The 14228-nt window shown below is 34.7% G+C and overlaps 1 protein-coding gene across 2 annotated transcripts in view; it reads left to right on the top strand.

Moving 5' to 3' along the window:
- STAG1 (STAG1 cohesin complex component) overlaps nucleotides 1-14228 on the top strand; it is a 408272-nt gene that overhangs the window by 131034 nt on the left and 263010 nt on the right. Inside the window, exons 2-3 of one of the 2 annotated variants that reach the window (XM_058732365.1) lie at nucleotides 5696-5797; nucleotides 7246-7410. In XM_058732365.1, the coding sequence (XP_058588348.1) occupies nucleotides 7405-7410 (6 nt within the window). In that variant the 5' untranslated portion in view covers nucleotides 5696-5797; nucleotides 7246-7404. The remainder of the gene's footprint in view (nucleotides 1-5695; nucleotides 5798-7245; nucleotides 7411-14228) is intronic. The other variant, XM_058732364.1, reaches the window with a different exon arrangement.

Here is a 14228-nt window from a genome sequence, read left to right as displayed (position 1 = left end):
CTTTTGTTTATTATTAAACAACTACTCTTATTTTGTAGTTGTCCTGATTGATGTTTGTTATTGTAGCTCTCTACCCAAATGATTAACAACCTCTAGCAAACATTGTGTCATGTTTATACTAACCCTATGATTGTATTAACAAATGCTAGACATTATTTGGTCTACACACACTACTCCCTTGGTGATCACATCCAATCTCATGACTTTAAGTACCATGTCTAAGTTTATGTCTCTCAGATTTATGTCTCCAGGCTGGACTTAGACTCCAAAGTTATCCACATGTTTGTTGATCATCTTCATTTAGATATTTAATGGGGCTCATCTCTTCTGTGAAACTTCCTCTGGTTATTTATCTGTTACTAGAAATTATCTGCCTCTTAATAGAACCCTTCTATCACTTAAACCACATTTTTGTGAAAAATATTTTTTTACATACTATATTTTACTATATTATATTACAGTTATTTGTGTTTCTGGTTTTCTTTTAATTATATGTCATTATCTTCCCTCTTATTTTTATTAGGGGCAATCTTTCTGAACTTCTTTATATTATTATCTGGATTTGTCATGGGAAAATCACTCTGGGGATAATGAGGATAAATAGATAGACCTTAGATAAGATCAAATGGATTTTTTATGTTCTTACTCCCTACCTCCTTTATAACCAATGGTAAAGGTTTCCTGGTGTGAGAATTGTGGTTTATTTCCCGTATTTATGGAGCTTAGTTCATACTACTTATATACTATATATGCATAATAATGTACATGTGTGTAACTCACACAAACATTTCTACACATATACAAGCTTACTTGTAATAGAATGTTATTTGTAATTGTAAAAGAGCCAGAAGAAAGAAATGTTGATTGTCAGTGGGTTAATGGCTAAAAAAAATTAATGTACATCTGTGCAGTGGAACACTGCAGCTTTTGAAAAGGAATTAAGATATTCTCTAGGACAGGAGCACCTAGGTGGCTCAGTCGATTAAGTGTCTGACTCTTGATTTCAGCTCAGGTCATGATCTCATGGTTTGTGGGATTAAGCCCCACATGAGGCTCTGTACTGACAGCATGGAGCCTGCTTGGGATTCCTTCCCTCCCTCCCTCCCTCCCTCCCTCCCTCTCTCTCTCTCTCTCTCTCTCTCTCTCTCTGCCCTTCATCCCCTCCCCCAAAATAAAAAACTTATGAAAAAAATATTTTCTAGGACATACTGTAGATTAAAAATTGTGAAAATAGAATGATGCAGAGCTGTGCATAAATAACTTAAAATATAATAGGTCTTTGGAAATACATATATGCATTTGGGTTTTTTCCAATTTTTTTTTTTCTGGTGAAATACACCAGAAATGCCAATTTAACCATTTTAACATGTATTCAGTTGTATTAAATACATTCATAATATTGTACAGTCATCACCACCACCTCCAGAACTTTCTTCATTTTTTAAAACTGTAACTCTAATAAAATAAATAAGACATAGGGATGCAATGTATAGCATAGGAAATAGTAGTATTGTAAGAACTTTGTATAGTGACAGGTGATAGCTAGATTTATTGTAATGATTACTTTAAAAAAAATTTTGTGAGGGGCCTGGGTGGCGCAGTCGGTTAAGCGTCCGACTTCAGCCAGGTCACGATCTCGCGGTCTGTGAGTTCGAGCCCCGTGTCAGGCTCTGGGCTGACGGCTCAGAGCCTGGAGCCTGTTTCAGATTCTGTGTCTCCCTCTCTCTGCCCCTCCCCCGTTCATGCTCTGTCTCTCTCTGTCCCAAAAATAAATAAAAAACGTTGAAAAAAAAAATAAAAAAAATTTTGTTAAATGTTTATTTTTGAGAGAGGGAGAGACAGCACGTGAGCAAGGGAGGGGCAGAGAGAGAGGGAGACACAGAATCTTAAGCAGGCTCCAGGCTCTGATCTGTCAGCACAGAGCCTGACATGGGGCTCCAACTTACGAACTGCTAGATCATGACCTGAGCCAAAGTCGGATGCTTAACTGACTGAGCCACCCAGATGCCCCTTACTTTTTTTTTTTTTAAAGGTTTATTTATTTTTGAGAAAGAGACAGAGTCAGCTGGGGAGGGGCAGAGAGCGAGGGAGACACAAAATCCAAAGCAGGTTCCAGGTTCTGAGCTGTCAGCACAGAGCCTGATGTCGGGCTTGAACCCAGGATTGATGAGCTCATGACCTGAGCTGAAGTTGGACATTCAACCAACTAAGCCACCCAGGCACCCAGAGCACTTTGTAATATATAGAAATATTGACTCACTTTGTAGTACACCTGAAACTAATATAATATTGCTACACTTCAGTGAAAACAAAAATGTAAATCTCTATACCCATTAAACAATAACTCCCTATTCCTGCTTTCCTTAGCCCCCAGCAGTCACCATTTTACTTTTTGTTTCTGTGATTTTTTTACTAAGTACATCATATAAGTAGAATCATACAAATATTTGGCTTTTATGATTCGCTTCTTTCATTTAGCATAATGTCCTTTGGGTTTATCTGTTATAGATTATGCCAGAATTCCCTTCTTTTTTAAGGCTGAATAATATTTCATTGTGTGTATATACCACATTTGCTTATCCATTCATGGCATCAAATGGACACTTGGGTTGTTTCCAAGCTTGAACTACTGTGAATGATGTTGCTGTGACAATGAGTGTACTAATAACTTTTTGAGTCCCCGCCTTCAGTTCTTTTTGGTATATATTTATTTGAGTTATTGGTCGATTATATGGTGATTCTATTTTTAATTTTTTGAGGAATTGATGTACTGTTTCCCACAATGGCCATACCATTTTACATTCCCATTAACAGTGCAAGAGTTCTAATTTCTCCACATCCCCTCTAAGAAGTTTTTTCTCTTTTTATCACTAGGTGTGAGGTTCCATTTCATTGTAGTTTTGATTTGCATTTCTCTAATGATTAGTGATATTGAGCATTTCTTCTTGTGTTTAATGGGCTTTGGATATCCTCTTTGGAGAAATGTCTATTCAAATTCTTTGCCAATTTTCAAATCAGGTTCCTTGTCTTGTTGAGTTTTAGTAGTTCTTTATATATTCTGGATATTAATCCATTATCACATATATGATTTGCAAATATTTTCTCCCATTCTGTGGGTTGCCTTCTGCTCTTTACCCACTGGATGGTTTTGGCACCCTTGTCAAAAATTATTAAAACATATATGTGAGGGTTTGTTTCACATACATAGGCTATTCTATTCCACTGGTTTGTATGTTTGCTTTTATGCCAGCACCACACTGTTTTGATAGTGTAGCTTTGTAGTAAATTTTGAAATCAGAAGTATGTATCTTCCAGTGTTGGTTTCTTTTTCAGAATTGGTCATTTGAGATCCTTTGAGATTCTCTTTGAATTATAGAATGGGTTTTTCTGTTTCTGCAAAAAAGGTCATTAGGATTTTGATAGAGATTGCATTAAATCTGTATGTTGGTTGCTTTAGGGAGTATTGACATCTTAATATTAATCTTCAAGTACCTGAACATAGAATGGGTTTCCATTTATTTATTCTTTAGTTTCACATGCAGTTTGTTCAGATGATGTCTAAGAAATGAATAGTATTGTTTGCCTCTTAGGAAAGTAGATGGTGGCTTGAGGGCAGGAGTGGGCATGTTTTCATTAAAGTTTAATCACCTTTTAAATTTTGGGCCTTGTGAATGTATTATTTAATGAGGAAAAATAACATTTCCCCCTTGCTCTCATCACACACACACACACACACACACACACACACACACACACACGTGCCTACATATACGTGCACACACACACTTGTGTGCATACACAATACTGGGAAAATCCTATCACTCTAAAGAGTGAGCACAGAAACAAGACTTATTAGGAGGAGCCAAAATCTAGAGTCCAGCTAAAAAGAATGAATGTGTGAAATAATGCTGGATTTAGGCAACTTAAAATTTATCATCCTGTAAAGAGGGAGCTGATATGGTAGATGACTGAACAGGTAGTAAATGATAACTTTATTTGCCATGCTGAGGAGTTTGGATTTTTTATTGATTGCTGGTTATGAGGGTGACTAAAGAGCAGAGAAATAAACAGGGAAGTGATGGGATTAGGTTTGTATTACAAGAATTAATGTGTTTATAGTATTAGAATAGTGTGGAATTATTCAGCAGAAATAGAATATGAGCTGCATCTGCAACTTAATATTTTCTAGTGAGTTACAAAAAAAAATGGGTAATGCAATTAATTTAATCAGTATAATATGTTATTTCATCATGTAGTCAATATAGCATTATAAATGAGATTTCATATGTGATTTTTCATAAATCTTTACAATCTTGAGGATATTTTATACTTACTGCACATTTCGTTTTTGACTAGTTATATTTCAAGTGCTCAATTTGCTACATGAGAGTAGTGGTTACCATGTTAGAGAGTACAAGTATACAGAATCAGAGTGTAGTTAGAAGACAGTATCTGTTCCAGTAATTGGAACAGAAAAATTTAATGTCAAGAATGATTAATTATTAAAAAGTCCTTAATCATTTGTCATTCTGGAATTGCAAATTAAGACAACAATGAGACAACAACTTTATACCTATTATAATGGCTGAAATCCAAAAACCTGACATAGGTACAAAGCATCAAGAACTCTCATTCATTGCTGGTGGCAATGCAAAATGTTACAGCTACTTTGGAAAACAGTTTGGCAGTTTTTTACAAAGCTAAACGTGGTTTTATCATATGATTCAATAATCATGCTTCTAGATGCTTACATAACTCATTTGAAAATTATGTCTGCACAAAATCCTGCACGTGAATACATATAGCAGCTTTATTCCTAATTGTCAAGAAATGGTGACCAAGATGTCCATCATTGGGTAAATGGGTGACAGAATGTGTACATTTCATACAATGGAATATTATTTAGGAATTAAAAATTTAGCTATTTAGCCACTAAAAAACATTCATAAATCTTAAATGCATATTGTTAAAGGGAAAGATACCAGTCTGAAGAGGCTACATAATATATGATTTAATTATATGACTTTCTATAAAAGCCAAACCTATAGTTAGGTAAAAGAATTCATTGTTTGCCAAAGAGAAGTGGGAGGATTGAATGGGAGAAGCACAGGGATTTTTTAAGGTGGTGAAACGCTTTCCTGCGATACCATATTGTACATACATGGCACTATGCATTTGTTAAAACTCATTGAACTTTACAGAAAAAGTGAATTTTATGAATACAGATTTTAAAAAGTCACTTAGGAGTTTAAGTGGATACCAGGATGGAATGTAGAATATGATAAAGCATTCTAATGCTGTTTGAAGTATTTGAAACAATGTCACTGAGGGAAGTTGGGCAGGAAGTTGCTGACTTAAGTAACTTTTGATATGAATCTGTAAGACTAAAATCAAAGAAACTACATTGTATATATAAGCAATGTAATCTAGTTAATAAAATTGTTTCTGTTGGGGTATGATTTAACAGCTCTAATACTATTATATTTGTATACCAGTGGGCACCAGGTTTCTCACTGTTGAGGCGGGACCATATTGATTAGTAATGCAGAAGATGCGTACTTATGGTAATGGATTAGAGGTGGACATACCAATATGAATTTATATTTAGCTTAACATAGATAATATATCATTACATACGGAGATATTTATAGTTATGTGTATGTCTATGGAACATGTATTTCTTTGTCTGCTTAAGAGCCTAGAAGAAGGACACAGTATCAAGGAGCAAAACCTAGCCCAGATCTTCATCTCTAATGTCATTCTCCAGTAAAAGGAACCAGAGCTCCTTGGAATATTGGTTGGTTCTAAAATTGAGGAAGGGGATATACAAGATGAGCCTGCAGAATATTGTGCTGCCGGAAGGTAAACAGTAAGACACACATAGATGAGAATATGTGAAATAAATGCAGGAGCCATGAAAGATTTCCCAGTGGTCAGAGCTGAAACAGGCTGAGCAACAGAATAAAAGTGTTGAAGTGTACCCCAAAGTATAAAATAAATTTTGATGAGTCCATTACTTTAAATAATTGAATAAATGAGTGAGAACAGACAAAAATCCCATACTAAAAATTCCTAAGTAATTTGTGTAGATACTACCCACCCCCCCACCACCCAAGAAGGTGGAGTATAACTCCCTGCCCCTTAAATGTGGGATGCACATACTGTCTTTCTTCCAAAGGTACATTGGAAAGAGGAGGGAAAGTAACTTTACAGTGGGGAAATCTAACAAATATCGCCTCAGTCAAATGATTAAGGTCAACATTTACAGTAAGAAATCATTATGACAGTATATACCTTTGATATGAGGTCATAAAAATAACACTTTATCTCTTACATCTTCCTCTTAAAACCCTTAACCCCAGTGTAGTGATGAGAAAAACATCAGACAAAACCTAGTTGAGGAACGTTGTTTAAACACCTGACCAGTAATCCTCAAAACTGTCAAAGTCACCATAAAACCAGGGAAAGCCTGTCAAAGCCAACAGGAGCTTAGGGAGACATGACATAAATGTAATACGGTATCCTGGATGCAGTTCTGGAACATAAAAAGGTCATAAGGCAAAAACCTAAGAAAATCTGAACTAAGTATGGACTTTTGTTAATCTATCAGTATTTGTTCACTATCTGTATCAGATGTACCATACAAGTGGTAAGTAGGTAATAATAAGGGTAAGTGGATATGATGTATTTGGAAATGTTCTGTACTGTCTTCAGTTTTTTTGTAAAAAAACAGATTTACAGATGGGATGTGATGTTAATTGAAGAGTAAATTCTGTCAGGCAGGAATATTTGTTTTATTTATTGTTGAATTTCTAGTACCTAGAATAGTTATAAGTATGTTCACTATATATTTGTTACATGACTAGATAAGAAATATTTGAGGACCTCTGTAGAGAAAGAAGTTGAATATACAGTATTTCCAAGCAATGTTTTATTGAATAAAGTTTCTGAAGAAATAGGAAAGAATTGAAAGTATAAAGAGGGAGATGTCAAAAGAGGGCGTGATTAAAATCTTCAGCATTGGCATTATTGTGTAAAACACTAAATCTTTTTATAAATTTTCCTGTCTTATATAGCTTAAACTACCATTTGCACTTTAATTTATGGAAAACAAATTGTAAAGCTTCCTTTGGTCAGGAATTAAGTCTCTTATGTGTAGTAGTTCTTAGTACCTTTCACTGGTACTTTGCATAAAAGCAAAGTGTACCTGTATTTAATTGAATTTTTTCCTCATCTTTTATTCAGTCTACAAACAAGAAACCTCGAAAATCTCCAGGAGAGAAGAGTAGAATTGAAGCTACTGTTAGAGGAACAGGCCGTGGAAGAGCTAATGGGCACCCTCAACAGAATGGTGAAGGGGAGCCTGTCACACTATTTGAAGTGGTGAAATTGGGGAAAAGTGCAATGCAGGTAAATTTTAAGTATTTTTGTTTTATTTACAAAGCAATATAGTCAGTAATCTATGTGGAACCTATTAAGTGATGTTTTATATATTTCTGCTGATGGTATAATTAAGAAGTTTAAGTTTGTCTTTGTTTTACTTGTTTTGTAAACACTGTCACAAAGGCATTTTGTTTAATGGTAAGATGCACTTTTCGATTACAGTGTACTGAGTAAAATGACTTGCATATGATAGCTGCCTAAGAGAAGATTTATTGCTGTAGTCTATTTTTTAGAATTTCACTTAATATAAGTAACATATGTGTATTGAACAATATTTAAAAGAAAAAAGTCTATAAAATAGAATTCCTATGTAGTGAACTAGGAATAACCACAATTAATAGTTCATGATTATTTTATGTGTGTATGTGATTTTATAACCTTTCTCCTCTCGTTAACAAATATTAAATATTCTGCAAAAGCTCTTATTTATTGACCTCTAACTAATTCATTATAAGGATAAACCTTATTTTACAATTCTTTTAGTACGTCCTTACATTTTTTTTTACTGTTATAGAATTTATTCATTGTTCATGTTTATGTCTTCAGATCTTTTTTCATTTTATTTATTTACTTAAAAAAATATTTTTAAGGTTTATTGTTGAGAGAGAGAGAGAGACAGACACGGAGTGCAAGCCAGGGGAGGGGCAGAGAGAGAGGGAGACACAGAATCTGAAGCAGGCTCCAGGCTCTGAGCTGTGAGCACAAAGCCCAATGTGGGACTCGAACTCATAAACTGAGACATCATGACCTGAGCCAAAGTCAGACGCTTACCCAACTGAGCCACCCAGGAGCCCCTCTTTTTTTCATTTTAAAACACTAGAGGTAAAGTAATTTGGTGAAAGGGTATTTCTTAACTCTGTGATAAATATCATATTACTCCCCCCAAAATTTTACTGGTGTATCTTTCACCAGAAGTGTGCCTAGCAACACTTAAATTTAGGAATTATTTGATAACATATGTGAAAATTGTAATCCAGAATAATTTGCATTTCTTTGATCACCAGTGATTGATTAAAGTTATATATGTTTATTCACTATTTGCTCATTTTTGATACTTCATTTTTAATTTCTTTAAAATTAGGTAATTTATGGGGGTGCCTGAGTGACTCAGTCGGTTTAGTGTCTGACTTTGGCTCAGGTCATAATCTCACGGTTCATGAGTTCGAGCCCTGTGTTGGGCTCTGTGCTCACAGCTCAGAGCCTGGAGCCTGCTTCAGATTCTGTGTCTCCCTCTCTCTCTGTCCCGCCCTAGCTCACACACTCTCTCAAAAATAAACATTAAAATTTCTTTTTAAATTAGGTAATTTATGAAACAGATTTACTCTTACAACTTTTTATTTAGTATACTTTTTATTTTCTCCCTGTATATCCTTTTGCGTTAAGGGAGTTTAGTCTTTACTGCTTTTTATGTATGTAACCAGATTGATATGATCAGGAGTCTTGGAATTTGTGTGGGAAGGGAGGGAGGTGGAATAGTGTGATGATGCTAATGGTAAAAGAAACACTGAACTTCCAGTTATCTGAAGGAATGAACAAACTATAAGTTACATAAATAAGATTTAAAAATAATAGATGTTTTATTTTTGAGATCTGCCTTATGGCTTTCCACCTTTAGGTGGAAACACAAGTAGAAAAATGAAGGAAGTTTATTTTTATGTGTAAATTTAAACATTGCATTTCTGTACTTTGCTTTCATTTTTTTCACGTAAAACTTTATTTTGCAAGATATTTGTATATATAAAGACTTTTAATGTATATAGTATTAAAGGTCAATACCAGCTTTTTAAAAAATATGAAAACATCTTTAATATTTAAATGTTTGTTTATTTTTGAGAGACAACGAGCACAAGCAGGGGGAGGGGCAGACAGAGAGAAGGAGACACAAAATCTGAAGCAGGTTCCAGGCTCTGAGCTGTCAGCACAGAGTGCAATGCAGTACTGGAACCCACAGACCGTGAGATTATGACCTGAGCCGAAGTTGGATGCTTAACCAACTGCGCCAACCGTGCACCCCCAAAATCCTTAAAATTTAATGTCAATAAAATCTGGCCTAGTATTTGAAACAAACAGGAACTAAAACAAATTTTTCATTTTTGTCCAGAGTTCTATATTTTTTATTCTTATTACTCTTCCCTAATGGTACTTCATACTAACAATCTTTGCTTAAATTCTTTTGAACGCACATTTTGTGAAAGGTAAAGATAAGTAGTTCAGACACTAATGCTTTCCATAATTTGGTTTTAACCCACCTTTTCAACTTTTTGTCTCTATTCTTCCTTGACCTCTGCCTCAAACATTTTTTACTTTGGTATAATTTTTTATTATTCATATTATATTTTTGTTTCCTAGCTATGTTCAAATTAATCTACAAACTTCTGTGATTTTTATTTTTCATTCAGCATTCTGTTGTGGGATTTTTTTCCTCTGAATTTACTTTGTAATTTTTAATGTTTGCATACTGTTTCTTAACTTGGCTTGGCCATGATTTATTTAAACAGTTTTTATTTGGGTTGCTTTATTCTTAAAAAAGAAGTAAGGTACAAACTATACTACTAAAACTAATTTACTATCCATATAAACTAGAATAGTTTTATTCTATAAAAAATAGTACTTCTTTGAATCCTCCTATATCCTCCTGAAATCTACATGTGGGAGTGTTTTTGTAACAAATTCCTGAAAGTAGTTGCTGAATAAAGGGAATACATGTTTAAAAAATTGATAAGATTCTTTTGTTGAAAGTAGCACACTAATCTTGCTGTTTATTACCTCATTTCAAACAGAAAGTAATGATAGATAAAATTTTAAAAAAAGAATGCAGACATTAATGAGTTTAGAAACTAAATGTTTCTGTGCTTAAAGTAGAAGATAACATATAATGATAAGTAGTATTGGGTTTAGTGTAGAGAAGCAGGTACTTGTAGCCAAGAGTTTGGTTCTTGTGTGTTAAAAGGAATAAAAATGTTTCATGAAACATAGAGGAATAGAGTCAGGCTAATTACATGAAGCCAGGGCCTAACATGAGTCTCTACACTTGCAAAGGAGTCTGAAGAAAGCCACTGATAACTGCCACATAAGCTAAAGCTTCTGTTTAGGGTGATCGTATATCTCAGGATACCTTTCAAACCCCTAGTTTATGCTTATTGTCTATGTAGTTATTAATAGTAGAGACCTTTTTAATACTCAGGAGGGTCTTCATTTGGATAATAACTTGCTCTAAACCTCATTAATGGGAAATCAAGGGCTAAAGAAAGGGAGAAGGCAGACAGTTCTTAAAACCAGGACCTGGATTGAAATGTCTGCTTCACTTATGGTGACTGGGTCTTTAAAAATTCACAATACTGGGGCGCCTGGGTGGCGCAGTCGGTTAAGCGTCCGACTTCAGCCAGGTCACGATCTCGCGGTCTGTGAGTTTGAGCCCCGCGTCAGGCTCTGGGCTGATGGCTCGGAGCCTGGAGCCTGTTTCCGATTCTGTGTCTCCCTCTCTCTCTGCCCCTCCCCCGTTCATGCTCTGTCTCTCTCTGTCCCAAAAATAAATAAAAAACGTTGAAAAAAAATTAAAAAAAATAAAAATAAAAATTCACAATATTACCCTAGAGCAGGAAGTTCTAAGCCCACATTATATGATCTGGTTCTGCAGTGGAGTGGCCACAATGAGCAGAGGTGATCACAAAAACTTTAGATGGGGAGGGATGAGTAGTAAAAGAAATAAATAAGTATATTTAAGATACTGGAGAGATGAAAGAAGAAACTGTATGTAACACAGAAAGGGGGTAAATTTAGTAAATTAGTTTTGCTGAAGGAAATGGATGCCATCAAATGTAGAATTCAGGAATTGACTTTCATTAGGCATTCATTTATAATGTAGCCCAGAGAAGTAAATAGGAAAGAGCAGCTCTGAAGGGTTCCAGAATATGCCAGAGGAGGAAGTCAAAGGGAATAGAAAAGACATTGTTTTTTGAAGAGATAATTTTGGAAAAATTTCTTTGACATATTTCCTCAGATCTAGAGTTTGTTCTCAGAAGTGAGCAAGGTAAGTGAAAATAATTACATAGCTCTTAATAGTATAGTAAAACTGCAGAACAGGGAGGATTAAAAAAATCTTGAAATACTTCATCAAGGAATACTTGATCCTATTGTCTGACTCCAGTACATGTAATATTGAAATACAAAAAATAAATTCCCCTTCTAAATTATACTTACAAATGTAAAAAGGTACTTTTGAGTAATTCATGTGATAAAGAGGAAATATACAGAGTTGATGAGTGAATGTTAGTGAAAGTACTGCTAGTAAAAATAGTGGGACCAGCTAAAGTACTACTTAAATAAATATACTGTCTTAAATGTATTAATATCAGCAAAAGCAGTAGAAACTAGAAGAAACAGCAAATCTGAAAGTACTTAGGAAGAAAGATAATTAAAGTAGAAATGGAAATTAAATAGAAAAAGTGGTAGAAAATTAAATAAAAATATTAACAATTTGAGGTCAATACATTTTTAAGACCTAGAGGTTTTATCTTACAAATGCAAGGATAGTTTAGTATTAGCAAATCTTTTACTATAATATACCAAATGGAAGCGGGAACCGAGCCTTATCTGAACTGATGCGAAATGTTTAGAAAAAGCATTTGATAAAATTTAGGTGATGCTTGTGATGAACAATAACTCTTGGTGAATTAGGAACAAGAGAGAAGTTCCTTATGTAGGTAAGGGAGATATAATATTATTTATATTCACAGAATACATAATTGTAGAAATTTTGGGATAAATGGTCTTTGTAGACCATTAGAACTAATGAAAGTGTTCATTGGGCACAATTCCTAAAGAGAAAATAAACATTAAAAAAAAATCAGCCTTCTGTATAGCAGTAATAATCAATTAGAGCATGTGATAGGAAATAAGAGCCCATTCAAATAAAGTACTGAGGATGAGAGAATAAAATTTTGGCTGTAACAGTATAAAACACTGTGTCACACTCATCAGATTGAGTAACATTAAAAGGATGGAAGATGCTAAGAGTCAGTAAGGCACTAGAGTGCCAACTGTTCTGAGTATAAATATGAAATAACCCCTTTGGAGAAAAATTTTGCAGTATTAAGAAAAGTTGAATGACCTATCCATTTTGCATTCATTTGGTAAATATATAAGGAGTACCTACACTGTGGAAGCCACTTTTTTTTTTTTTTTTGAAGAAAAAAATTACTTTGAAGAAAAGCAATTCAATTCCTAGATGTAACCTCTAGAGAAATTTTGGTATATATAAAGGAGGCAAATGCTGAATTTTTATTGCTGTTTTGTTTGTAACAGCAAAAAATTTAAAAAAACCCTAAATGTTTATGAAAATGACAATTGATAAATAAAATGTGGTATATTGGAACACTTAAATTCTCTATAGTGATTGAACTAGAGCTCTAGGCACCATTATGGATATATTTCAGAAATGCATTTTCTTTTTTTTTATTTTTATTTTTTTAATACGAAATTTATTATCAAATTTGTTTCCATACAACACTCAGTGCTCATCCCAACAGGTGCCTTCCTCAGTGCCCATCACCCACTTTCTCCTCCCTCCCTCCCACCCCCATCAACTCTCAGTTTATTCTCAGTTTTTAAGAGTCTCTTATGGTTTGCCTCCTTCCCTCTCTGTAACTTTACCCCCCCCTTCCCCTCCCCCATGGTCTTCTGTTAAGTTTCTCAGGATGCACACAAGAGTGAAAACATATGGTATCTCTCTTTCTCTGTATGACTTAGCATAACACTCTCCAGTTGCATCCACGTTGCTACAAAAGGCCATATTCCATTCTTTCTCATTGCCAAGTAGTATTCCCTTGTATATATAAACCACAACTTCTTTATCCATTCATCAGTTGATGGACATTTAGGCTCTTTCCATAATTTATCTATTGTTGAAAGTGCTGCTATAAACATTGGGGTACAAGTGCCTCTATGCATCAGCACTCCTGTATCCCTTAGGTAAATTCCTAGCAGTGCTATTGCTGGGTCATAGGGTAGATCTATTTTGAATTTTTTGAGGAACCTCCACACTGATTTCCAGAGCGGCTGCACCAGTTTGCATTCCCACCAACAGTGCAAGACGGTTCCCGTTTTTCCACATCCTTTCCAGCATCTATAGCCTCCTGATTTGTTCATGTTAGCCATTCTGACTGGATGAGGTGGTATCTCAGTGTGGTTTTGATTTGCATTTCCCTGATGAGGAGTGACGTTGAGCATCTTTTCACGTGCCTGTTGGCCATCCGGATGCCTTCTTTAGAGAAGTGTCTATTCATGTTTTCTGCCCATTTCTTCACTGGATTATTTGTTTTTCAAGTGTGGAGTTTGGTGAGTTCTTTATAGATTTTGGATACTAGCCCTTTATCCGGTATGTCATTTACAGATATCTTTTCCCATTCCGTCAGTTGCCTTTTAGTTTTGTTGATTGTTTCCTTTGCAGTGTAGAAGCTTTTTATCTTGATGAGGTCCCAATACTTCATTTTTGCTTTTAATTCTCTTACCTTTGGAGTGTGTTTTTAAAGGAGAAAGCAAGCTACAGAATGATACATAATACATTGTTCCACTTATGTAAAGCATAAACACGTACATGAGATTATTTAAAATCAAGTTGTTGATACTGGTTACTTACTGAGAAGATAGGATAAAGAGAATGGGATTAGAGAGGTGTATGTGGGGTGCTACAACTGAAACTGAAAGAGAAACAAAAAGAAACAAGTGTGGTTGTAAAATGTTAAGTGTTTTTGAACCTGAGTGCTCTTTACCTTCCTGTCTTTCTT

This window comes from Neofelis nebulosa, chromosome 5 (assembly GCF_028018385.1).
Source record: "Neofelis nebulosa isolate mNeoNeb1 chromosome 5, mNeoNeb1.pri, whole genome shotgun sequence".
Taxonomy (NCBI): Eukaryota; Metazoa; Chordata; class Mammalia; order Carnivora; family Felidae; genus Neofelis; species Neofelis nebulosa.
This window is presented reverse-complemented; position numbering and strand designations above follow the sequence as displayed.